General features: G+C 37.4%; 3 protein-coding genes across 3 annotated transcripts in view; 1 reads left to right on the forward strand and 2 right to left on the reverse strand.

Moving 5' to 3' along the window:
• LOC112044546 (phospholipase A1-like) overlaps nt 1-26,790 on the forward strand; it is a 62,950-nt gene that overhangs the window by 14,128 nt on the left and 22,032 nt on the right. The window lies entirely within an intron of this gene.
• On the reverse strand, nt 188-13,996 carry LOC112044526 (aldehyde dehydrogenase X, mitochondrial). The gene is made up of 11 exons (XM_052883436.1): nt 13,853-13,996; nt 12,248-12,352; nt 11,649-11,916; nt 11,093-11,209; nt 10,145-10,332; nt 9,260-9,362; nt 7,617-7,798; nt 6,344-6,508; nt 3,932-4,089; nt 2,213-2,287; nt 188-356 (listed from the first exon to the last, which is right to left on the reverse strand). Exons 1-11 carry the CDS (start codon nt 13,880-13,882, stop codon nt 281-283), a joined length of 1,467 nt encoding a protein of 488 aa, XP_052739396.1. The 5' UTR covers nt 13,883-13,996; the 3' UTR covers nt 188-280.
• On the reverse strand, nt 14,841-25,254 carry LOC112044500 (aldehyde dehydrogenase 1A1). The gene is made up of 11 exons (XM_024080380.2): nt 25,113-25,254; nt 22,818-22,922; nt 21,398-21,665; nt 20,732-20,848; nt 20,026-20,213; nt 19,541-19,643; nt 18,426-18,607; nt 17,910-18,074; nt 17,135-17,292; nt 16,487-16,561; nt 14,841-15,305 (listed from the first exon to the last, which is right to left on the reverse strand). Exons 1-11 carry the CDS (start codon nt 25,236-25,238, stop codon nt 15,230-15,232), a joined length of 1,563 nt encoding a protein of 520 aa, XP_023936148.2. The 5' UTR covers nt 25,239-25,254; the 3' UTR covers nt 14,841-15,229.

Below are 26,790 nucleotides of genomic sequence, written 5' to 3' on the forward strand. Positions count from 1 at the left end.
ACAGATTGTAACCGTATCAATTCGAGCCGTTCGTATTATTTGTATGAGACTCCTTACTACAACCCATACTAATCGGAATCGAAACGTAATTGTCTCGCTTACAAATCGATGCTATACGGTGACGATTACATTTGGTACCTTAAAGCGTGGAAAACCTTTGTTCAATTAATAAAAAATAATGTTCTAATTAAGAAAATAATATAATATATTTAAATATTTGGCACTTATACAGGTATAAAATGTTATAAAATCGTTACGCGTTAAATGTTTTTGCGGTTAATTAAAATTGTGGAACCTTTGGTAGAGCTAAAGTAATAGTTTTAGTCTCGAGGTATTGGTTGATACCATCTTCTCCCCTGGAACAAAAACAAAACTAATATTATAACCAAATGATTATATTAAAATTATATAAATACAATAAAATAATTAAAAGAACGCACAAGTGAGTCTATCTCACAATGTGCCGTGTGCGTTCTTTTGATTATCTAATATATAAAATTCTCGTGTCGCGGTGTTCGAACTTGAACTCCTCCGAAACGGCTCGACAGATTTTTGTGATCCTTAGCGTGATTGTCGGCCAGGGTGGAGAATCGGCCAACATCTATTTTTCATCCCCCTAAATTTTAAGGGTAGTCCACCCCTAAATTTTTTTTTTATTGTTCATATAATTTTGTTGGTGGTCCAAATCTATACTTATAATAAATCTGTAGAGAGGTCAATTCTGTACATGAAATATATTTCCAAAATAACTATCAGGGGGTGATTAGTGATCGATACTGATGTCAAAAATGCAATCAGTAAAATTTTTGTCTGTCTGTCTGTCTGTCTGTCTGTCTGTCTGTCTGTCTGTCTGTATGTTCTTTATAGAAACAAAAACTACTGGACGGATTTTAACGAAACTTGGTACAATTATTCTACATACTCCTGGGCAGGTTATAGTATACTTTTCATTACGCTACGATCAATAGGAGCAGAGCAGTGAAGAGAAATGTTGAGAAAACGGGAGAAGTTACTCAATTTTTTAAGCTTCCGTCGCGTGTACAGCCTTAATGATTAAAGCTACATAGAAATCATGTTTGACGGAAATATTCTCCTTAAAATTATCTATAAAAACACAACAGCATATATATGTCTATATTTTATGGTTGACTCACAATAACACGTGTAACTCCCGATAGCTTAGCAGTTCGGAGCTTTCTAATTATATTTGTCTACTCTTATGTTTATAACACTCATCACTCAACCCTAATAAGAAAGTTAACATTATTACCTATTTAATAAAAAATAATCATAAAAATCGGTAAAGAAACACCAAAGTTATACATGAAATACGCTAAGCCATTGCGCGTGAATACCAATTCATGCTTTAAGGACTTTAAGGATTATAAGGAGTATTTGTGTAACGGTTGCCGCGCTCGACGCGACTCGCGGTGGGAGGAATAAATAAAGAAGTGCAGCCTTAATGAGTAGGGTAGGGGTTGGGTAGGGGTTGGGTAGGGGTAGGGTAGGGGTGGGGTAGGGGTAGGGTAGGGGTAGAGTAGGGGTATGGTAGGGTTAGTGTAGGGTGGGGGTAGGCCAGGGGTAGAGTAGGGGAAGTTTTGGGATAGGGTAGGGTAGAGGTAGTTTATGGTAGGTAGAGGTAGTTTAGGGTAGGGTAGGATAGGGGTAGTTGAAAGTTTACAACGACTTTCACGCGGACGAAGTCGCGGGCGTCCGCTAGTAAATAAATAAATAAATAAATCTTGCAAATCCGTATCCGTAACGTACACATCAGTCTAAGAAAACAGTTTCGCCTATTATTTTCAGATACGCTCTGTATTTGCGCGTTGTTTTCTAATTTTTAGCATTTTTGTTTTGTGACAATGTGACAAATTTTTAACGAAGTGACGATAGTGTGAATAATGAAGATTAGTCGCGTTTTACACCCTATTTTACGCTGAATTCGCACAAGAATATAGAGTAGTCTTTAGAGGAAAGCAAGTAGTCAAGATCATCATCTCCTTACCCTTATCCCACTTAAGTGGGGTCGGAAAAATATGTCAATCTTTTCCATTCGTCTCTATTACTCGTCAACTCATCATCCACTCCTTTAACACATGTTCTCTTTCACACAATCCAACCATCTCTTCTTTGGCCTTCCTCTCCTCTTATGACCTTCCACTTGCACATTGCAAAGCAAGTAGTCAAGATATTATAATAAAATTGTATTTACAATTCTCGACCGATGCCGGAGTCCTTGAAACCACCGAATGGTGTCTGGCTTGTGACGTGGTCGTAAATGTTTATCCTGAAAATTAAAAAAAAAACATTGTTTAATATACAACTATAACTGAACGTTAATATTAAGAAGGATTATCATCATCATTATCATCATATCAGCCGAGGGACGTCAATTGCAGGACATAGGTCTTTTGAAGGGACTTCCAAACATTACGATTCTGAGCCACCTCCATTCAGCGAATCCCTGCGACTCACTTGTCGTCAGTCCACGTGGTGCAGGATCGACCAACACTGCGCTTTCTAGTGCGGGGTCGCCATTCCAGCACCTTGAGACCCCAAAGTCCATCGGTTCTTTGGACTATGTGCCCCGCCCATTGGCACTTCAGCTTTGCGACTCGTTGAGCTATGTCGTCGACTTTGCTGTTGCTTAGAAAGTCTTCGTCGATTTAAGTACGTCTTAAAGGTAACGTCATTTTAACGTGTGGGAAATTGCTTGTAACAATAAGAAATTAGACTTAGTTAGTACTACGTTAAGTAGTTAGACAATGGCTATAATACTAGACTGTTGTTGTAGACAATGTTACAATTTAGTAAGGTCATTAGCGCTTGGATGTATAGAACATATATGAGTAGGTTCATGTAAAACTTGCCTTATATAAGCGGCCAAAGTTTCAGTTTGTTGTTTCAGTAGGTGCAATGTGCATAACCTAAGCCATGGTCCAGGATCCGGGGAGCATTTTTACAATTGATTACTATTAAGTTAATTTTTTTTTTTTGAGCCCTGATAGCCCAGTGAGCCGTGATAGCCCAGTGAGCCGTGATAGCCCAGTGGATATGACCTCAGCTTCCGATTCCGGAGGGTGTGGGTTCGAATCCGGTTCGGGGCATGCACCTCCAACTTTTCAGTTATGTGCATTTTAAGAAATTAAATATCACGTGTCTAAATCGGTGAAGGAAAACATCGTGAGGAAACCTGCATACCACAGAATTATCTTAATTGAGACTCGAGCTCAGCAGTGAGCCGAATATGGGTTGATGACGACGAAGTTAATTTTTATGCGTAGCTTCATCTTGATGAGACGTTCAATTTTTTTATCTACGAAAATTCTAGATAATTTTTGATGATCTCGTTATTGATACAAGTTGGAAGCAGGGGCATAGCTACCGCCGTATTAGCTGTATCAGTGATACGGGGCCCCCGGACTACAGGGGCCCCTTACGTGTGATAGCAAAAATTAATAAAGTGTAATCCACAATCTGGTATCACTTTCCAAAACATATAAAAACTGTACATTTTCACTTCAGAAAAGTAAAAGATAACTTTTTGGGGCCTCCCATCTAATTTTGATACAGAGGGCCTAGTGGCAGTTTGATACTGTTACTATGGCGCTAACGTAAACGCGAATTTCTAAGGAATTGAAACAGCGCCATCTAGTGGCACTACAACTGTTTCAATTTCATATAAAATTGCGTTTAAGTCAACGCAATAGTAACGGTATGAAAATATTGAAAACGCCCACTAGGCACACTGTTCTTGCAACTAGCTCATGACTAAGGGCCCCGTATGAGTTAAGAAACTAGTCGGACATACACCGACGTTATGTCACGTAAGTTTTAGCCGTGTTTCATAATCAATTAATATGAATAAAAATCACGATAGTTTAAATTCTAAAATATTTATATTTATTGGATAAAATATCGGATGACCTACCATACGGAACCAGCGCGCACGTATTTAGCAAAGCTCATCGCCAGGGTGATGTCGTTGGTGATGACCCCAGCACCGAGCCCGTAGTTGGTGTCGTTAGCACGGTCCACTATCTCCTCGAATGTTTCAAACTTCAGGATGCTCTGCACTGGGCCAAAGATCTGTAAAATGTGTGATGATGAGGTGAAAAATCAATCAATACAAATAATTGAAGTGTCTGTCAGTCATCATCATTAACTACCCATATTCGGCTCACTGATGATCACGAGTCTCCTCTCAAAATGAGAGGGGTTTGGTTAATCCACCACGCTGACTTCACACACGTAGAGAATAGGGATGATGACAGTTTTTAAAGCGTATATAAATTAAGAGTATGCTAATAGTAAAGCAATATTGTAAAAGTAACAGGGTATCTGCGATAATTAGTTTCGGAGCTACAGGGATTTAAAGGGTCAGATTTGCGGCGCTGTCGCGGATCCCTGAAAAACGCTCCATACATAATAAAATTTTTAATAAAAAAAATACAACCGACTTCAAAACCTAAAAACATACCCACTAAACTAAAAAGCGAAAAATAACATCACAATATGTTCTAACTGCCGATCAGTATGTAGGCGGTGCTAAGCCGGTGATGTATTAATTTAAGCCATGTGAGAATATCTTATAGATTTAGATTTTGCAGACTGTTGTTTCATGTGGCCCTGTCAGAAATGGCTTAAATTAAGACAACACCGGCTAAGCACCGCCTTCATACTGATCAGCAGGTAGAACATATTATGATGTTATTTTTCGCTTTTTAGTTTAGTGGGTATGTTTTTAGGTTTTGAAGTCGGTTGTATTTTTTTTATTAAAAATTTTATTATTTTTCCATTTTTAGTGTAAAATTTCATCAGACCCCTAATGACAGTCACAACCCATCTTGGTACAAAATTCTCAGCAATACAAATGAATCAAGCCCAAGCACAAGGTAGCTACCGTAAACCGTTAAGGGGTTCCCTTAATTGACCTTGGTCTTCATCATCAGACCCCTAAATGACAGTCACAACCTATCTATGTGGAAAGTTCTCATTAATACAAATTAATCAAGCCCAAACACAAGGTAACTGCTGTAAATCGCCGAGGAGTTCCCTCGTCTGTTTTATGGCTCCATCATCAGATCGATTTTAAACCTTCATGAAATTGTAGTGCTTAAAAGTACTAAATGGAAAAATTTACGAACACACTAGACACCCATATAATTTTCGAAAGTTCCCCTCAATTTCTCCAGGATTCCATCATCAGATCTTGACATGATGGCAATGGGACCAAATGGGGACTATACCGTTTCAAACAAAAAAAGAATTTTTGAAATCGGTCCAGGCGTCTTTGAGTAATCGGTGTACATACATAAAAAAAAAAATACCGACCGAATTGAGAACCTCCTCCTTTTTGAAGTCGGTTAAAAATGGCACGATTTAGTGACGTCGTTGGCTCGCTGATCGTTAGGTTTGTATAGGCGTTCAAACAAAATTACTAGTATCTTTGTTATTTGTGCGTTTATGCTTATAGTTCATTTATTGAAAAATGTCACATTTAATGTAAGGAAGCTAAAACTGTATGAATTTTCATCTAATTACGATAAAAAAAATTAATAGATTTTGAAATTTTATAATCTTATTTATTCTGCAAATATCCAGACAACCTTTGCTTTTTATGTATAAATTAGTTAACATTGACCTTATTTACCCGAATGTATCATAAAAATCAATATATTCAAACCTAGTCATCATCTCCATTAATAAAACTCTCAGGTATGCAGGTTTCGTTACGTCATTTGATAAGCTTGTTATGTCGAAGCTAAGTTAAATGACATAATAATAGATAAGATATTGCTGATAATAGACTTACATGATAATCCTTTCCGCCGGTCAATTAATTCAATTATCTTTGCCTAAGTAAAAAAAGTGTTACTTAGGGTTCCGAACGTACGTAGAACAAAAACGGAACCCTTAATTAAATTAGATTTCACTAAATGCTTATGGAAGTGCATAGCTATTTATCTATACTTTTATTATAAAGCTGAAGAGTTTTGTTTGTTTGTTTGGTTGAACGTGCTAATCTCAGGAACTACCAGGCCGATTTGAAAAATTCTTTCAGTGTTAGATAGCCTATTTAAAGAGGAAGGCAATAGGCTATAAATTATCCTAGTATTCTTACGGGAACGGGAACCACCGTGCGGAGTCAGCTAGTTATCTAATACGGTAGATACTTATTTATTTTTGTCTGTTTGATACGGGTAATCTCTAAAAAGGCTGGACCGATTTTGACGAAACTTTTACTGACAGACAGCGGATGTTATAAGGAGTAACGACGGGAGCTAAGCGGCTAAAACAGCGAGACGTCCGCTCGTATGATTATAGATGGAATATTGCTTACCTCTTCTTTAGCGATTTTCATGTCATCCTTGACATCTGCAAAAACGGTCGGCTTGATATAGTATCCCTTGTCACCCAACTTGTCACCACCGACCACGCACTTTGCGCCACCAGCCTTGCCAGCCTCGATGTAGCCCAGTACCTTGGAGTACATGTCCTGATCGATCTGAAAAAATATTGTAGAATTAGCGGACGCCCGCGACTTCGTCCGCGTGGAAATCAATGTGAACTTTCAACCCCTATTTCACCCCCTTTTTATTTTATTTTCGCAATAAAAAGTATCTTATAATCTTCTCCGTATTATGGTCTTAAACCGCACCATTTTCATTTGAATTCATTCAGAAGTTTCAACGTGATGTTCGAATAACAAAAAAAAAAACACGGACAGACAGACAAAAAAATCTAAAATATTTTTTGCTTCAGTATCGATTATATAATTTACAAAATATCTTCAACGTACAGAATGTACAAAATGTACAGAATTCGTATTATAAGTATAGATTCTAGATGGCGCTAGTAGTACTCTATGCCACGGTAACGTTTGGTGCTACAAATGGTATTAAGTAAAATCTCAAATTGCGAATAAATGTATAGAATTCGACCACTTTTATTATAAGTATAGATAGATATCGATGTTAGATAGATAGACTTGATTTTAATTTGTCTTCGTCTCGTCTTGACCTTAAGATATGACATAAGGTAAGACATAATATCTTAAACTTTTTTCAATTAGCTTAAGACTTTTTTTGGTCTATCGATTTTTTGTAAAAATCTTACAGCAGTCTAAGGCTTAAGTTAGGTATCTAACTGAAACTCAAACTCAAAATGCTAATAATTGCTACTAAAAAAACGCCTGCCAAAATTACATTAAGGGTTCCGCTGAGATAAGTTTTTCGGAAAGTAACCACATTATGCCAAGACTTCTTGCATTTTATGATTGAAAGTCAATAGGAAGTATAGGTACCATGTAGATGTTGATTAATCGCTAAATATGCAGCAACACAGTTTAAGCTGCTAGCTTGAATATTTGGCACAAATTCAACTCCACATCTTTCTGAGACCTTATAACCCCTAAATGTGTTTTGTGTGTGGGATGTTGATGACCATACACTATTGCCTATAGCCACCATATTGTACCTATACAAGCTTTTTGTAACATGATGGCTTTTAGGCGGCACATTAGGTACTAAGCATATCATCGCAAGTATTTTACGAACTACACCCGTAGTAACAAGTGTTTAGCAAGCTTACGTAAGAAGCTTATTTTTCGTTACCTGTGGCCCTTGCTCGACGTCATCGAAGGGGTTCCCCACGGATCTTTTGGCTGCAATCTCGGCCGCCTTGGCCACGAACTGGTCGTAGATGCCCGACTGCACGTAGGTGCGGGTGCCGGCACAGCAGCACTGACCACCGTTGGCAAACGCCGCTCCGTGTGCTATCTGTGCTGCCTTCTCCACTGGATACGAAAACCAATATCATTATTATTAGGGAAGAACAGGGATAAAAGTTACACGGGATGAATGTACGGTTACATCATAAACGGTCCACACCGTCTAACTGTAACACCTCCCTTTTTACGTCGTCGGAGGTATAAAATACCCTGGAATTTATGAGTAAATCTCGCGGATATATACATATATTACAAGTTAACCTCAATACCACCTGTATATTAACATTCATTATTTATGTTATTGAGGAGGGGAGGTATCCCCGTAGCGTAGACACCGTCACGCTGCCAGTCGCGTTAATGATTTTGTTGCAATAATGTTTTGTGTTGTAATTATTGATTATCACAAATTGTTTAGTGTGGTCATGGAGAACATGTCGGGCAGGGAAGGTGAGTGTTAATGCATTCTAAAAGGTACTTTTAAACCTACTCTACTCCCAAGTCCTGGGACCTGCTCGAGGTGTTTCCTTTACCACAAAGTAATGGTACACTCTACGTCACATACTAGTATTATTAGCGCTGGCTAAACTTTTTATCCATTTTCATCATTATGAATGAATATTATTAATTGTAATGTCGTTACGAGTATATCTAATCTTCAGAAAGTGATGACATAATGAACATTTTTCGTTATCAATTATAGTATAGAAGATTATCGACAGGAAGGCATAAGTCACGTATTATATTATCTTAATACGATTTTATTGATTTCCGTTTCGAATAATTAATTAATGAGCTACCTTATTATTTTTTCTTATTTTCTCATTAATAACATTGGTCCTATCTAATAGATAGTCAGAACGGACGTAAGTAGTTACGTACATAGTAATCCTAAGCTGATAATTAAAAATTATTTATCAAAAAACATCGTTATTTATTACCTAATATTTCAATCTTTTGTACCCACGACCTATACAATAAAAAGAACTACTGATTTTATGCCGCTCGCCGCTCTGTGCAGAGACTTTTGTTTTGCGACAGGGCCGGATTAAGGAGATCTAAGGGCGGATGAAGTAGCGGGCACATCGGTCAGTACTGCATATGACTATAGCAGAGGTACAGAACGCATGTTTTGTTTTTTGCACATTTCGATCATTTCCTCCCAGATAAAAATCTGGTTGAGGATCCGGGCTTCGAAGCTATGCATCCTTGCCCGGGTAATGCAAGGGGATCTTGTTCCCCCGGTCAGTTTCTTCCAGCCTCTTTCGGGGCTGAGGCCTTTCGGCCTAAGGCTATAAGCGGATGTCAATCCATGTGTCCTGTGCGGTCTGCAATTACTCGCTATCCTGCTGGGGCTGTGTCAAATCCGGTAAGTTGCCCAGCACGGGCTGCGATGTTATTGCTTGGATTAGCCATAGGGCGGTAGGTGGTATTAGCAACAGGCCCCGCGCCCAATGGTGGCCTCGCTCGGCTATGTCAATGCCAGTAGAATGCTCCACGGGCACAGCGATGTCATATTTTACCACTTACCATCAGCATCATTAAACACCACTAGAGGGCTCTTGCCACCCAGTTCTAAGGTCACTCGCTTCAGGTTCACCGCCGACGCCGCTCCGAGGATTATTTTTCCCACCTGATTAAATAATTATAATTTTGTATCATTGTAAACCTGTTACCGGCCCTATACCAATTTTGTTTGCCCACTTACATCTTATTGTTCTAAGCTTATTAGATCGATAGTTATAAGCTTATAAATTAAATTGTTGTCATTAATTGAGGAGCAAGTGAATTAAAATTATTATTAGGTGTTTATGCTAGTGATTTATACCATTTAATTAAATATGTAATTATCTGAAACTACCGTTTTTTTAAATATGAAATAAAAAACGGTAAAAATACTACTAAAGTGTAGGGTGACCAACATTTTAATTATTTAATTACGAATATTTTCTATCCTAAATTAGTTTTTTTCAAAACTAAAGGAATCCTACTAGAGTGTGATTTGATCCATCATTTATGATTAGACCGTTTATTTGCGACAAAATATCCGAATAGATTAGTCCTTATTGTAATTTCAGGTACATACATGCTATTATATTATGATAAAAAATATTTGATACTGATTTAATTTTCGATGACTAAAAACTCAAAGTTCAACTATTGATTTTGATAGGTAAATGCTTCTAATCATACCTACAAACATTAATTAATTTTTACAGCAATACAGAAACTAATATAACAAAAAATAATTTCATCACACATTTTTATTAGTTTGTTTATCTGAATTAATATATATCACTAACTTGTATTATCTGAATTAATTAACGGAAGAATTGTAGATACAGATTGTTTACGATATTTATATGCTTGTTGAACTGTTCACAGTCTTTCTGTTCGAAATTGTTTTATACTGACCTCAGTGGAACCAGTAAAGGCGACTTTATCGACATCGGGATGGTGGGTAAGCGCGGCCCCAGCGGTGGGCCCGTATCCTGGGATGATGTTGACTACGCCGGGAGGGAATCCCGCTTCTTTGATGAGAGCTGCCACGGCGAGGGCGGTAAGCGGTGTCTGTTCCGCTGGTTTCACTATTATTGTGCAGCCTACAACAAAAAAAACCATCATCTTCATAATTGCATTTTTTTGGCCATGACAGCCTAGTGGATATGACCTCTGCGTTCGATCATGAGAGCGTAGGTTCGAATACGGTCCAGAGCATTCACCTCCAATGTTGAACATTGTGAGTTTGTTTCACTACTCTACGTGTGTGTAATCTGCCAATGCACATTGGGCCAGTGTGGTGTGTGGACCTAGAAGCTCAATACTATCGGTAATCGGAACAGGTGTATTCTGGAAAGTAAGAGTAAGCTGGAAAGAACTCCTTTTCGCAGTGAACAAACACGCCTGTGTTTTGGTAGCATTAAATTTGATTAGATTGTTAGCCGAGTATGGGTTGTTAATGGTGACTTTTTAATACCCCTCTGCAGGCACAGGCGGGAGGCTTTCTCTTTCCAATAGAAGAGAATTTTATAGCTCAGACCAATGTAGTTCGACATAGCCTACATTAACGTGAGCGCAAACTCTAGTATCGGTAATTTTATCACAATATTGTGGAAAATGATAAGATCTTATAATCGATAAAAGATAAGCACTTTTTAAGGAAATTTTAATTCAGTTAACAAAATTGACCACAAGAGCAAAAGAACATTGTAGCAAAACAGTTTAGGTGTTTTCACATTGTATAGGTGTTTGACTTAAATATATCTATATCTACGTTGTAGGTGGTAGGGAAAACGGCATTCTATGACTTCGTAGTGCGAATCATAAACGAAGGATATTAGTTAAGTTTTCGATAGTATGTACCTGCTGCTAGTGCTGGTGCTATCTTCCACGACATCATTGGAATGGGATAGTTCCATGGTATAATTTGAGCACATACTCCGACAGGCTCTTTGATTGTCATAGACATAACTTCGCCATCTAAAATTATTATTAATGAAATCTTATAATTGCATAACAACACAGAACCTAGTAAAAACTGAATCTGGCCCTTTAAAACTGACTGTTTTACTGATAAAGTGACGATTATATGACACTGGTTAACAAAGATGATCTGTAGATGTTTTCTGTGTCTGTAGTAAGAAATATAAGTTACTTCATAGAGGCATATTCACTTAAAATGGTTTACAGCAAAAGGACTTGGCAAGATTTTTGTTTCTCCTCTTTACAAATTAACATCAATGTATGATGTCAGTTTGCAAATGATAATTATTTGGCTATGTAACTTTATCGGCCAACAAAAGATAAAACCACAGGAAAATGTTACAGGGAAAGTATATTTTAATTTTATGTTTTCAAGGATCAAGTTTAAGCATTTTAAAGAAATCGATTAAATCGAAATATCTTCATTCATACATACCAGCAGGAATAGTATTCCCCAAAATTTTGTCTGCTTTTCCTGCGTAGTATCTTAGCACGGTAGCCGAGTAATAAAATTCTTCTTCAGCTGTTTTAACTGGTTTTCCACAGTCGAGAGTTTCAAGCTCAGCCAAGTATTTCGCTTGAGATTCTATGAGATCAGCCAATTTGAGCATTAGAAGTCCTCTTCCAGATGCGTCTAAGATACGCCATGGGGAGTACCGGTGAAATGCTTTCTTGGCAGCTGCCACTGCAATATCGACGTCAGCCTAAAACATAAGTATTTGTGAAAAAAATTAGAGGGTTTGATATTTACATTCTTAAATCATCCCTATAACACTGAACTGCTAAAACCGAGTTCCTTTCTTTCACATTCTTATTGCTAGCAATTTTATTGAGATAGCATGTTTGAAAATTGTATATATTTTTTTAAACAGCTTTTTTAATATAATATAATGCCGTAAGCTAAGCTTAATATACCCCTGTAAACCGGATTAAACCTATTTCCCTTTTTAACAATTTGAACTAAAAGCGATACTTTAATCATCGTCGTCTGTTTGTTTTCATTTTGTTAAAATTATAGTAATCAATCGTTCATACCTTATCTCCTTCAGCGACCTCTGCAATAACTGTTTCATCGTGCGGATTTATAGTTGGAAAAGTCTTCTTACTGACAGCATCCACCCACTCGTTGTTGATGAACAACTAAGTAATAAAATTATTATTATTGTAGACCATAGTCAGCACGTTATCAACGTAGTCGTCAGGCGATAATTTGTCTAGTTTCTTTGACCTAACCTCCCTGCCACTGCAGTAAAAGTGGTGGGTACACCGGTACAAGCCACAAACCTCCTATCGTACTTATATAGAAAAAGGCTTAGATTTGTATTTTTTTGTCTCTCATTTATTTATTACTTCTTTTTTTTAATTTTTAACAATATAAGTATAAAATACAAAACATAATTAAAAATTTTTAAAAAAGAAATTATTTATTTTATTTTATTTTTTTTATTATTATTTTTATTATAGCCCGACGAGAACGTGCTTATTATTTTAATTAATATAATAATTTTTAAATGTATTCAAACTATAGTTACTTTCGCAAATACATACATAGTAGGTACGTCGGTATTTAGTTTTTATAAAATTTACACCGAATAAAGAAGAATTTAAGCATCACGGATTTCCTTTTTTCTTATCAGCAATAATAAATACTCCTTCCATATCAAATAATATAAACTAATCTCATAATCGAGTTATGAAATGTTTTTAATATAATATTTATTTAAACTGACTTTCTTGAGCGATGAGTTAATTATTATCTACGGGTTAATGCTTTGTTAAGTCTTTTGTTTTATCACAATAACAGAATGTTTGCTTTGACCTCTTCTTGTTTAGTTTTCAGTTATTATGTACTAAGATAAGTAAGAGACAGTAGGTAAATGAGTAGCAACTTTTTAATGGAACACGCTTAATCCTAAACCACAAAGTTCTTAAATAAGATGATAGATGTTAAAAAATCTTCATGTACAGTTCAGTGTTTTTTCCATTGATATACATCGATCTCCTATTAAAAAGTGGATGTACAATCAGCGACTAAAAAACAACTTCTTGACACTCAATTCAAGTAATCGCATTTGCAAATTCAACCTTAAATCAACCCTAAAGGTTTAATTTGCTCTGAATTTGGGATTTTATTGAATATTGTTTTATGTTTTTATTTTATGTTTAAAGGCCTTTAGGTATAATTTTCTTTACCAATAATTCTAAAACTGTCAAAGCCAAATTGGCCAGTTTTTAAGTGAAATTTTCCACATAATTGTGCGTCCTTTTATTATAAGAGGTGAATGTTGATAATTAATTAGCAATAAAGAATATGATTGAAAATTTTACAAAAAATCAAAACTCGTGGTCACCCCACGGATTTTTATTTGCAAAACAAATCAAATGATTCGGTGATGCATGTATCTTCCACCTGAGTTTAATTCATTATTTATGTGCAATGTAAAACTAGTAGAATAACATGATTCTCTAAGTACAATTTCTAAAGGACATCCAACACAACTAGAAAATCCAGACTAAAAATAGCAAACCAACGATTCTTTAAATCTCAACACCCACTTTCCGGGTATTGAATAAATATTTAAACGCTATTCAGTTTGTTAAAATAATAAATAATCTATAAACTATATACTAATTACTAACCTTAGTGTATTTGACTTCTACTTTTACCATTGTTTGTGTTGTTAAATTCTACCGGATTAATTGAACAGCTGAATGCTGATTGAACTGAACACGTCCGTCCCCTACCGTCGAGATTGAATGAACTGAACTGAATGTGTTGTGACTTGTGAATGTGAATGAACCGAATAATAAATTCGATCGGCGTCGCCGACTCGCTGTCGCCGGCCGGTTTGTTTACCTATATAAACACATACCGGCTTCTGTCTGGGTGTATACTATTTATTCATTAGATAAGTATATAAAGTATATTTAGTAGTAAATTCATATATATATATTAAAATTTCATCTTAGTACCCTTAACACAGGCTTTGGGGCTAAGTAGTGATTTGTGTATTGTGTAAAAAAATGAAAATATAGGTCGTGACAAACTTCGAGTCTACTCTGGAACCTTAGTATTAACAGGGAATACAGGGATAAAATATAGCCTTTGCTACTCGCTGATAATGTTGCTTTCATTCAGCTTCAGCGTAACGAACAAACTCACTTTCACAATTCTGTAATTTTGCCTCTGGGTCTGGTAGACGGTAGATAACTACTTACATACGCGCTTGCTTTTCATTGTTAGTCTTTATTAGCACAAAGAAAACGCAGTTTTCTTTCCCGAAAAAATGAAAGTCCAGTAGTTTTGGACCCTATTAGTAAATAGGTTTCTTTTCAGGTATTTTTTATCCTGTACAAGTTAGCCCTTGACTACAATCTCACCTGATGGTAAGTGATGATGAAATCTGAGATGGAAGCGGGTTATCTTGTTAGGAGTAGGATGAAAATCCACACCCTTTTCGGTTTGTACACGACAACGTACCAGAACGCTAATTCACTTGGCGGTACGTCTTTGCCGGTAGGGTGGTAACTAGCCACGGCCGAAGCCTCCCACCAGTAAGGTTACTTATTTACATTATTAGTTTAGATTGAGGCATAAGTAAAAGTCATTCCATGTAAAAATATCCCATTAAAATATATTTATTCAGAATAATACAACTAGAAATAATATATAAAACACACACATATTACGTTGTATAAGTAGCTATAACGAATATAGATGTTACGGTTAAATAGTAATATAGGTAGGTACGTTAGTTTATAATCTCACTCGTGATATTATAATCTGCCGTCATATTGTGAACTGAAAATCCTGATTAAAATTTAACGTGTTATTTTTCGGAAGTGAAACCGTTAAATTGTCAATCAGGATATTTTTTTTATAATCTAACGGTGACATGGACATTTAATCATAATAATTATGATGGATAATGGTAGTACGTACCTACATGTAAACAATCGATATTAATTAAAAGTTTGAACTTAAAAGTACCATATAAAAACTGAAGTAAAAAAAAATTACAATCGAGGCTTCTTGGGTAGGCTCAACGAGACTGTCTTGTTCTCCAAATACTGTAGAATTCCATCTTCTCCCCTGAAAATCAATAGGGAAACAGCAATACAGTTTAAAAAAAATCTATCTATCTTTTTAAATATGATCTTCCCATTCCCCTCCAACTAGTCGGAAAAGACTATTAGGAGTGGGTACGACAATAGACCAACGGGCGGGTAATCGAACCACCACCCTTCGGATGAGTCCGACCACTCTAACCGTTGAGTTATTGAGGCTATATTTTTATATAAATTGAAGTTCTCTCTGATTTCAAAATACCTATGTTTTCTCAAATCATCATCAGCCTTTATGGCCCACAGCTGGACGTAGGCCTCTTATGCATCGCCAGCCTATTTTAGGGTTTTTGCATCCAATCGATGCCTACGATGCTACGACTATCGATGCTACTTCCGGAGGCTTAAAAGGTAAATATCTCTAAATAAAGTTTTCTGCTAAATTCAAATCTTGCATTAATTTTGGGACACAATATAAGTATACAGTTAAGTGGGCCGGGCGAAATACAGAATGGTCATGAGTTTTGGCCTCGTCGTTGAAATATCGTGTAAATCATATAAATGTCGTGCCTAACACAATCTTTACTACACTAGTTGCTAGTTGTAAAAAGGAATGTTAGTCATATTTTTTTTTATTCTTTAGTAAACCTTGACAACATTGTCACCTGATGGTAAGTGATGATGCAGTCTAAGATGGAAGCGGACTAACTTGTTAGGAGGAGGATGAAAATCCACGCCCACCAGCCAGACCTGGACCAATTAAGAAAACCTCAATCTGCCCAGCCGGGGATCGAACCCAGGATCTCCGTTTTGTAAATCCACCACACATACCACTGCGCCACGGAGGCCGTCAAAACATATTCTTTACTACACTAGTTGCTGGTAAAAAGGAATGTTGGTCATATTTAAAAGATATTATGGCAAATAAGGCAGATGGACATTCCGTAGGAGTTGAAATGGCGACCCCGTACAAAAAAGCGCAGTGTTGATCGACCCTAGAAGTTTGACTTTTTCACTACTTCATGGGACCGTAGACCTGAGTATACGTTTAAATTGAACCCGTGTTTTCCTTTTGAATTACGGAAATAAAAGAATATAGCCCTGTGGTTCGGTCCTATTGTGATGGGCTGAGATCGGACTATTCACCCTATTCCACGTCGTTTAAAATGCATAGTAGGTAGACGGAGTAGTCCACAGGTAAATACTTACATTTCACGACCGATGCCAGACTCTCTGAATCCACCGAATGGGGTCTGTGCTGTTACAACCTCATAAGTGTTCACCCTGCAAATTATAAATAGCAATAGTTACTTATAATTCGTGGCAGCCTAGTGGATATGACCTGTCCCTTCGATTCGGAGGGCGTTGGTTCGAATCCAGTCTGGGGCATGCACCTTCAACTTTACAGTTACGTGCATTTTAGGAATTAGGTAAATATCACGTGTCTCAAACGGTGAAGGAAAAACATCGTGAGGAAACCTGCATACCTGAGAATTTTCTTAATTATCTTCGTGTGTGAACTCTGCCAATCCGCTTTGGGCCAGCGCGGTGGACTAAGGCTTAACCCCTCTTATTCTGAGAGGAGACTCGTGCTCAACAATGAGCCGTATATGGGTTGTCATTGTCAGAGAATAATACTTGTTACTTGTTAAGCTAAGCAGCAAAATTTAGTTTTACGGTGAGTGCGCGTCGAGCAAACTAAAAATTCCAAGATCCAGGTTACCAAATTGCATCTTAAGGTTACGCATGTTTGCAGTAAAATTAGATCCTCCAGAATCGATCTAAGAATGTATATAAGTCTGAGTAATTCTTACTAGAAGCTAAGTCATAATATGTTAATTATGAAACATCAATTACCAAACGGAGCCGGCGCGGATATGTCTCATGAAAGCCAAAGCTGTCGTGACGTCATTAGTTATAACCCCCGCTGCTAACCCGTAGTTGGAGTCGTTAGCGCGGTCGATTACTTCATCGAACGTCTCAAATTTGAGGATGCTTTGTACGGGTCCAAAGATCTATAAAAGGAAAGTTTTAAAATTGAAATAATGATCGAAGATCCGATTCACAAGCTATTACACATCGACACTTATTTAAAAATCGTGGCTTAGCAACCACTTAGCAGCAGCAGCAGATGAATAATTTTTGCACAGGGTGCTGGGGAGTATTTCCCATAACTCTGGGGGAACTCGGGGGCTGGGTTCTTTACCAAAAAATAATTATAAATATTCAAGGGACATGTGTTCTAAATTAATATTTTCGAAGTAAATAATATTTCTTTTGTAAATAGATCTTAAAATGTGTCTCTTATACTCCTTTCTTATAGTTATGACGTAGCCAAGTTTTACGTATTTTAGAATGCTAGTAAAGGCGTGTGTTAATAGTCAAAATTATTTGAATTACTTGGTATGAAAACACAAAAAGTTGTTTTTAGTTAAAAAAAATTAGTTATGCAGTGCGGCTCTTTAAGTGGATTTATCAACACCTTGAAGTTATGGGAAATACGAGTACTCCCGAACACCCTATATATGTTTCTGCTTTGCTGACCCTCTATCTTTTGTAGTGGCAACAAGTATAGATAGGTGCGCCCATCTATACTTGTTGGCACTAAAATCAAAGCCTAATTTATTTTTACCTCTTCTCTTGCAATTTTCATGTTGTCTTTGACATCAGCGAATACTGTTGGTTGTATGAAGAATCCTTTGGTGCCCATTCTGGCTCCACCGACGATACATTTGGCACCCTCCTTCTTCCCAGCATTGATGTAACCCAATACCTTGTTAAACATGTCAGCGTCAATCTAAAACACGTTATACAAGAAAGGGAAGATTATTATTCTTATGGTAATATTTACAAAACAAGAATTCTTCTAAACATGTGTTTCAGACACGGGATTCAAGGGATTCGGAAACCAGTTTGAACACTTTGTCGAAAGTCAACATTAAATTACAGCAATAATACAAATGGGCCTTATCCAAGTTATATTTTTGATATGGTACATAGACGTTTGTTTCAAGAATTTTGTAATTATCACCTCTATGGAGTTGAAAAGGGGTTAAAACTTTTTATGAAAGTCTATCATTTACTAAATTAATGTTTTTTAACAAAAATGATTTTTACAAATATTTTTTTGTTAAAATAGGTTTGGCACCTGAGGTCCCTGGTCCACTTTTTCCCAGGGATTGCCAACAGTCCTCTTTTTGGCAATTTCAGCAGCCTTGGCAACGAATTTGTCGTAGATGCCAGATTGAACGAAAGTCCTCGTGCCAGCAGCACAACACTGGCCGGCGTTGGCAAAGCAAGCTCGATGAGCGATATCAGCAGCTTTATCAACTGAAACGGTATTGTTTTATATTAGCGAAGATCTTTAACTGAGTCATACTCGTAATGGACTTTTTATATATGTTTTCCATATAGTATGAACAACTCCCCTCCTCCCAACTTGTATCAATAACGTCATCAAAAATTGTTACTAACCAACTGTTATTTTTATATAAGCTGAATTAAAAGTTGTACAAGTTAACAGTTACATTGTCCTACAAATTGCGTGGTACGTTATCTCGTTCCTACGCTCAGAAGTTTTTATTACCTAGTAACCCTGTTAGCTACCAGAATCAAGAATTTTCGTAGATAAAAAAGTTGAGCGTCTCATCGAGATGAAGCTACTCACTAAAAATTAACTTGATAGTAATCAATTCTAACCGTAATAGCCCAGTGGATGTGACCTCTGCCTCAATTTTGGAGGGTGTGGTTCGAATCCGGTCCGGGGCACCTCCAACTTTTCAGTTGTGTGAATTTATGAAATTAAATATCACGTGTCTCAAACGGTGAAGGAAAAACATCGTAAGGAAACCTGCATACCTGAGAATTTTCTTAATTCTCTGCGTGTGTGAAGTCTACCAATCCGCATTGGGCCAGCGTGGTGGACTATTGGCCTAACCCCTCTCATTCTGAGAGGAGATTCAAGCTCAGCAGTGAGCTGAATATGGGTTGATAATGATGATGATGATGGGTGAAAATGGAACCTAGCATCCCATTAATCTTCTCCGCAGTGCCAATAAGGAATGAGTTACCATAACTTTTTGGCACTCAGATATCCAGGTTCATAACATTCAGGTACCTGGATGTTATGATCCTTACATTTTCTCGTGGATTTTTTAGTAAATACATATTTAATAATACTATCTCCCACGTAAGATAAATTGTATTGTTAAAGCTAAACGCTTTTAAAGTGCAACCGCATAAATTAGCGTACAATACACGTACCATCTGCGTCATTGAAAACGACCAAAGGACTTTTTCCTCCGAGCTCGAGAGTAACGCGCTTAAGATTAACATCTGAGGCACCTTTCATGATGATACGTCCAACCTGATACAATAACAAATTATATTATACGCTTGATATGCATCATTAGACAGTTTAAGTATATTATTAACAAAGTTATCATCAGTCTATAGTGATATTGATGATGGCAGTATTTTGATACTTTTTCCTTTTCAGCTTTGACCATCATGTTTAATCATCATTTATCATGTGGAATAGTAATATCAACAACATTACCTAATTAGGGTTCCAAATCTGAGTACAAAAAGGGGTTTCCGTAATAACCAGGACAAACGGCTTTACATGCTAATATATATATTATGTTTGATGCCTTACAAAAAGGTCCACCAATAAGAGATAAGGTTTTAAGAGGTAAAAATATACCAATGTACCAATCCTTGAAGATGTTAGGTACAATGTTACCAACCTCAGTAGATCCAGTGAAGGCAATTTTATCTACTTTTGGGTGACTTGTAAGGGCGGCACCAGCAGTAGGACCATAACCGGGTACTACGTTGACAACTCCTGCTGGGAATCCTGCCTCTTTGATTAGAGCTGCCATTGCAAGAGCAGTTAGTGGCGTTTGTTCTGCTGGCTTGATGACTAACGTGCAACCTGTAGATTTTCAATTTTTGTTTACGATATATTGAGATAACGAATATACGAAGATCGAAGGTCAAAAGTATCACAGTCTTTCTTTATACAAGCAGAACTGATTGACTAATTAATGCACAGACGAAACTACTGAATCAAGCAACTTAAAATTGAGAAAGTAGACCTGTTGTAACTCGTTAAAAATATTTTTTTGGCAATTTTTATAATAAATGGAAGTAATAGGTAGGAGGGGGAACTTTAGATAAAAGTATGTACATATGTAAGAACAAGAAGGGCGTCCGCGTCTGCTACCTTATAGTCTAGCAAGTTTGTTGCTAACACTCCCATGATATGTGGGCGACAGGGGTAAAGACTGCGCGGTTGTAAAATCGTGCGTGCGGGGAAGTGACGTGCATCAGTCGTGGGTTTTTCATTTATCGCTATACGCCCCCCGCCTCGCGCGGAAAATTGAGAATTTTACGAACGAAGTTTCCAAGTTATAGTTATAAAACTGATGGTCATTTGTATGGAGAACATACCAGCAGCTAAAGCAGGGGCGATTTTCCATACGAACATGGGAATTGGATAGTTCCACGGCAAGATCTGGCCGCAAACGCCTACCGGTTCTTTCAGAGTCATTGTGAGCACCTCACCATCTGCAATCATATTGTGATAATAATATTAATAGAAAGAAACAAATCGTATAGAATATTGGTTGGTCGTTAGCAATTTAATTCCATTAAAGGTTAATCTAAAAGTGTTCTTTTGATTCTATACAGGATGCTTGGGAGTATTTTCCATAACTTCAAGGTCCGACTTCAAATAAATTCGACTATCCATGTAACACACGCCTTTATCCTTGCATTTTAAAATACGTAATCTTAGTGGTAAGACTGACGATATAGACGAGTTATTGCAACTGGCGCTCCGCACTTCACTAGTAAGCTACTTCATGATATTTATATTAGGATACGATATAAGAGACACAATTTAAGATCTATTTAAAAAAAAAATTTTTTACTCCGAAAATATTCATTTTAGGGCACATGTTCCTTAGACATTTTTAATTAATTTTCCATAAAGAATATAACACTACAGTTATAGGAAATGCTCACGAGCATCCAGTATATTAAATTATCACTTTTGGTTAAGAGTTCACATGGAAAATAATTAAAACAGAGATATAATCTTGAAGTAGAACCTACCAGCTGGGATGGTATTTCCCAAGATTTTATCAGCTTTTCCAGCATAATATCTGATAATTGTGGCCGACCATTGTGCTTCACCGATGGCCTGAGCAACTGGTTTGCCGTTGTCCAAAGTTTCCAACTCCCCGAGGTACTTGGCGTCTCGTTCCATGAGGTCTGCCAATTTGAGGAGAAGTAAGCCTCTCTGCGATGCATCTAATAGACGCCATTCTGAATAACGGTGAAAGGCTTTCACTGCGGCTTCTACAGCTTTGTCGATATCCACCTGAATGAGTGATAATCAAATATTTCAATTCAAAATTGTGTTAGTATCCATGAGGTAAAAACCATTGAAAATTACTGAAAATGATGTTCTGCATTCATCGCACAATATTACGACTGTGTTAAGGAGATTGCAAAATCTGAATCCCGAAATGCTTAAAACATATTGTAGACTAGTATCTGAACAATGTTTTAAAATAAATAACTTTAGTTTTTGAAGAAAAAAGTTACTGTTAGTAGGTAAGTTGTATATTTCTGTGAATTAAATACTTAATAGCAATTGAAAATGTATTTAAAAGGCAACTCTGTTGCAACTTATTACTACACTTACTTAACTAGAAAATAGGTTACAATTTTTCAATAGAGTTATCGTTTGTTTTGAATAAGTAAATTAACTTACAAGATATTAAACAAACCCGTAAAATAGCGAAACTCGAGGTCAACGATATAAAAATGGATATGATTTTTCAAGATCGTTAATACTTAGTATCAGCCATAAGGTGCCATATAAATAAAAAAAAATATATATGCCTACTCGTATATTATAGTAGTACACAACAAATCAAGCAGAATAGTATAATTTTAACTGGAATTCAAGCTGTTCTATTCAAATCATTCTAAGCACGTACACCATACTGCAATGAAATAAATATCTTCTTTCTTGATGCTGCCAATGCAAATTAGGTACTTGTACTCTTTGTTCTAAACTAATTGTATCCTGCGGTTTCCTCTGCGCTGCTTCGATTCTATAGGGAATCGGGATTAACAGTAAAGTATTCCTACTTATAGACCGATCTATCTAACTATCTCTGTGTCTAGATCCAGATCCGTTCAGCCGTGACTGAGTAACACCATCTTCATTCATCGTTATCAACCTCTCTCTCCTCTCAAAATGAGAGGGGTTAGGCCAATAGTCCATCACGCTGGCCCAATGCGGATTGGCAGACTTCACACACGCAGAGAATAAGAAAATTCTCTGGTATGCAGGTTTCCTCACGATGATTTTCATTTCATGACAAACAGTCGGTGGCCAGGGCTCCAGTGAGGAATCTTCCTAACAATGGGAACCTTTTCAAGGCCTCGCCAATCATTGCCTTCTTCATCCGACTCTTGATTCAACCGTCAAGCTAAAGTGTACACACATAATTTTTAATACCTTATCTCCTTCAGCGACTTTAGTGATGACGCTTTCATCTTGAGGGTTGATAGTTGGAAATGTCTTCTTGCTAACAGAGTCCACCCACTCATTGTTGATGAACAACTGGAAAATCGAAAATATTTTATTTTTAGGAAATTATAAAAAGAACAGTATCATTTTTCATTTCCTAGCTCTGGAATGTCTTGGGTACTAATCCTTACCATACCCCTACCTGTTTTTCATATTTTCTCACCGTTCAAACCTTCCCTGGATTACGACAAACATTTCAAAACCAAAATCAGTTGAATAGGCCCAGCCGTTCTCGAGTTTTAGCGAGACAAACGAACTGCACATTGAATTTTGTTATACCTATGATTATTTATACATATGATTAGTATATAAAGAAGTACCACAAATATAACATAACTAGCCTACCCAGTCAAGCTACGCTTTGACTTATATGCACTCGTTTCTTTCCTTCCCTCCCCTACCCCAAGCTATCAGCAACAAACTTATACTTTAGCCGCAAATATGACACAAGTTACTACTACCTTCTTTTTTTTTAATCCTGACGGACTTTTGCTGTCAGGCAAGGCATGTGTGACTCGCAAGGACTAAAATAACCTACCCCAATTCCTCGGTCACCACGGAGAATAATCTAGTATTAATTCGTGCTGACCGATCAGCTATCATTTCTCGCGTTTCTTTTTCTCTTATCTTTCTCTCGTTTCTCTCCGAACCATTAAGTTACTAACTACTATTACGGTACTTAAAATACGATGCCTACCTACCGTTTTGGTAGCAGCTTCTTAAGAAACTTAGTTACGTGAGATACCTATTTAGATAGATATTTCAAGAATGTTGTCGGTTGCTTCAATTAGTCACTTGAAATACCTACTCGTGTTAGGTCTAAGCAGATAAAGGAAGAAACCATTAATTACTATGTTTGCATGATGTTAGTGTTTTCTATCGTAGTTACTTGCTATTTAAAGATATAATCTAGTCTAGAGTGTTTATTATGATAAACTGTATGAAAATATATTATGCAATTCATAGTTATCTACTGTGAAGGTAAATAGGTACAAACATAATGTACCTAACAACTATACAAAAGTCCACAGTCTATCTCAAAACTCCAAAGATTTTATACTATAGACATGTCACTGGCGCGTCGATACTCAGGGGAACAAAGGCGACTAATTGTCTTAATTTAATTTAATTAACAACAAAAGTTAGAATGGTACAATGTCGAGTTGTGTGTTCAGGGAACGTAAAAACGAATACATAAATATTGTACATATTTATATTGAGGCATCGAAATACCTACTTTTGCATTATGCATTACCTAGAATTTATGGTAAGGTCAGTATGACTAGCGGTCAGCAAACAACGCGTCATTTGATCGATTCTTGTCATTCAGTACTGGTTCAAAGGGTCGTTTGTGCTAACCATCGCAATTGTTATGTATTGTTGGATTGTTAATTTTTAGGGTTCCGTAGTCCACAAGGAACCCATATAGTTTCGACATGTTTCTGTCCGTCCGTCTGTACGCGGTATAGCGCAGAGACAATCACTACTAGAAAGCTGTAATTTGGCATATTAAAAATGTGAACAAAGTTGTACAATAAAATCTTGAAAATATTTTTTTAGGGTATGTCTCCCCAAAATGGGGATGAATTTTTTTTTACTCGTTTATTTCATGGAGTGGGTATCGTTGGATAGGTCTTTGAAAGATATGAGGGGTCTTTTGCCAATATTTTTCGATTTAGGGATTCGTTTGTAAAATATTAAGCTTTTAAGAACTAATTTTTGCTAGAGTCAAGTGTCCTCACCCACTACCGGCTAAACGGTTGATTATGGATACGTGAAAAAATTCACTAGAGTAGGATATGAAATAAAAATACAAGGAAATATAACAGCTAAGTAGCAATTGTCATTTAAAGAGTTAGAATCAGAAATGAGGAGATCCGCAGAAGAACCAAAGTCACCGACATAGCTCAACGAGTTGCGAAGCTGAAGTGGCAATGGGCGGGCACATAGTTTGAAGAGCCGATGGACGTTGGGGTCCCAAAGTGCTGGAATGGCGACCCCGCACTAGTAAGCGCAGTGTTGGCCGAACCCCCACCAGGTGGACTGACGACATCAAGCGAGTCGCAGATATTCGCTGGATGCAGGCGGCTCAGTATCGTGATGTTTGGAAGTCCCTTCAAAAGGCCTATGTCTTGCAGTGGACGTCCCTCGGCTAGTATGATGATGATGATGATGATACATATAATACTAAGTCATGTTTTCAATGAAATAAAATATCCTTACCTTGGTATATTTAATATCAACTTTCACCATCGTGTAGGGAATATTCGCTCCGTATCGCACGAGTATAGCGTTTCGCGTTCTTGCAATATGTGGTGTACTCGTAAATCGACATAACGCTGAAAGCATTGCTATCAAACGGGTAAGGGTGGAGACAGACTGAGTACACTCGACATTGAATAGATAGTGTGCAGGTACTTCAGATTCTAATGCAGTCATCCCATTGTAGTAATCGTTATCAGCCTATCATAAAATAGTACAGGGTCGCCGCTTCAATGCTGGTTAGGGTCATCATCATCATCAATATGATGATGATGACCCCGGTGCATGGACCTCCAAGTACAACGGTCTCGAGCTGCCAGCATCCAACGGCTCCCTGCAACCCGCTTGATAACCTCGGTCCACCTAGTAAGGGGGTCGACCAACACTGCGCTTTCCGGTGGGGGTCGCCCTCCCAGCCCCTTGGGACCTTAACGTCCATCGGCTCTTCGGTCTATGAGGCCTGCCCATTGCCACTTCAGCTTGGCGACTCGCTGAGCTATGTCAGTGACAGAGTTGGTTCGTCTGCGGATCTCCCCATTTCTGATTCGATCACGCAGAGAAACTTCAAGCTCGCTCCATTGCCCGCTGAGTGACTTTGAGCCTTATAATAAGCCGACGAAGTCTCGGATCCGTAGGTCATCACTGGCAAAACGCACTGTTCGAAGACTTTCGTCTTCAGCTGTTGGTTAGGGTGATTATGTTAAATTCTTTTATGAACACCGTTAGATGTTAATCATAATGTTGGAGCAGACGAGACGAATCACAAACATCTCAACTCCTAATATTATAAAGCTGAAGAGTTGTTTGTTCGATTGAACGCGCTAATCTCAGGAATTACTGGTCCGATTTGAAAAATTCTTTCAGTGTTAGATAGCCCATTTATCGAGAAAGGCTATAGGCTATTTATTATCTCCATATTCGTACGGGAACGGGAACCACGCGGGTGAAACCGCGCGGCATCAGCCAGTATTTCATAAAAGATAGAAAAACTCAGTATTCCCTATGGAATCGGTTCGGTCGTATACGACCGACCCAGGACTCGAACCCGGCACTCGTGATCAGATGCCATAACATTCTAACCTCAGAACCAACGGGGCAGTTCCCAATAGATACATTGTAGCATTTACAACTTTTGCTAGCTATTTATAAAAATAGACTTTGTACTTACCTGCCTGAGGTCATAATAGCCCAGTGGATATGACTCCAGCCTTCGATGCGCAATAGTACACCACTCATTCTGAGAGGTGACTCGTGCTCAACAGTGAGCCGAATAAATGGCTCGTTAATGATGTTGATTTACCTACCTATCTTTATGTCTTCCTGGATATAGACCTAGATACGAGTTCTACTGGTAGCATAGAACAGAAAACGCTAAAATTGGTTTCACCCAGTTCTCTCTGCTAAGAGATGGTGGAGTAAGGTCTACTGCAATAACATTCTTATACATGGCCACATTTATCATGAGAAAATGATCTCTAAGAGTGAACTCCTCACGATTATAGGTTCTTGAAGTTCAAGATACCAGGACCTCCACAATTGCATGGAAGGACTGCATTACAGGTGGTATTTTCTATATGACGTCAATAGTTTACCGACTTTATAGTCCAAGGGTACCCAGTTTATGAGTAAGGCAATGACC

The sequence above is a fragment of the Bicyclus anynana genome, chromosome 9 (assembly GCF_947172395.1).
Source record: "Bicyclus anynana chromosome 9, ilBicAnyn1.1, whole genome shotgun sequence".
Taxonomy (NCBI): domain Eukaryota; kingdom Metazoa; phylum Arthropoda; class Insecta; order Lepidoptera; family Nymphalidae; genus Bicyclus; species Bicyclus anynana.

Coding starts and splice junctions, on each gene's coding strand:
- LOC112044526 (XM_052883436.1), bottom strand. CDS start 13,882: ATGGTAAAAGTAGAAGTCAAATACACTAAG. Junction 11,917..12,247: donor AGGTCGCTGAAGGAGATAAG/GTATGAACGATT, acceptor CTTATGTTTTAG/GCTGACGTCGATATTGCAGT. Junction 2,288..3,931: donor GTGCGCGCTGGTTCCGTATG/GTAGGTCATCCG, acceptor TTTAATTTTCAG/GATAAACATTTACGACCACG.
- LOC112044500 (XM_024080380.2), bottom strand. CDS start 25,238: ATGCTTTCAGCGTTATGTCGATTTACGAGTACACCACATATTGCAAGA. Junction 22,923..25,112: donor TTGATATTAAATATACCAAG/GTAAGGATATTT, acceptor TCGATTTTCCAG/TTGTTCATCAACAATGAGTG. Junction 21,666..22,817: donor AAGTCGCTGAAGGAGATAAG/GTATTAAAAATT, acceptor TCACTCATTCAG/GTGGATATCGACAAAGCTGT.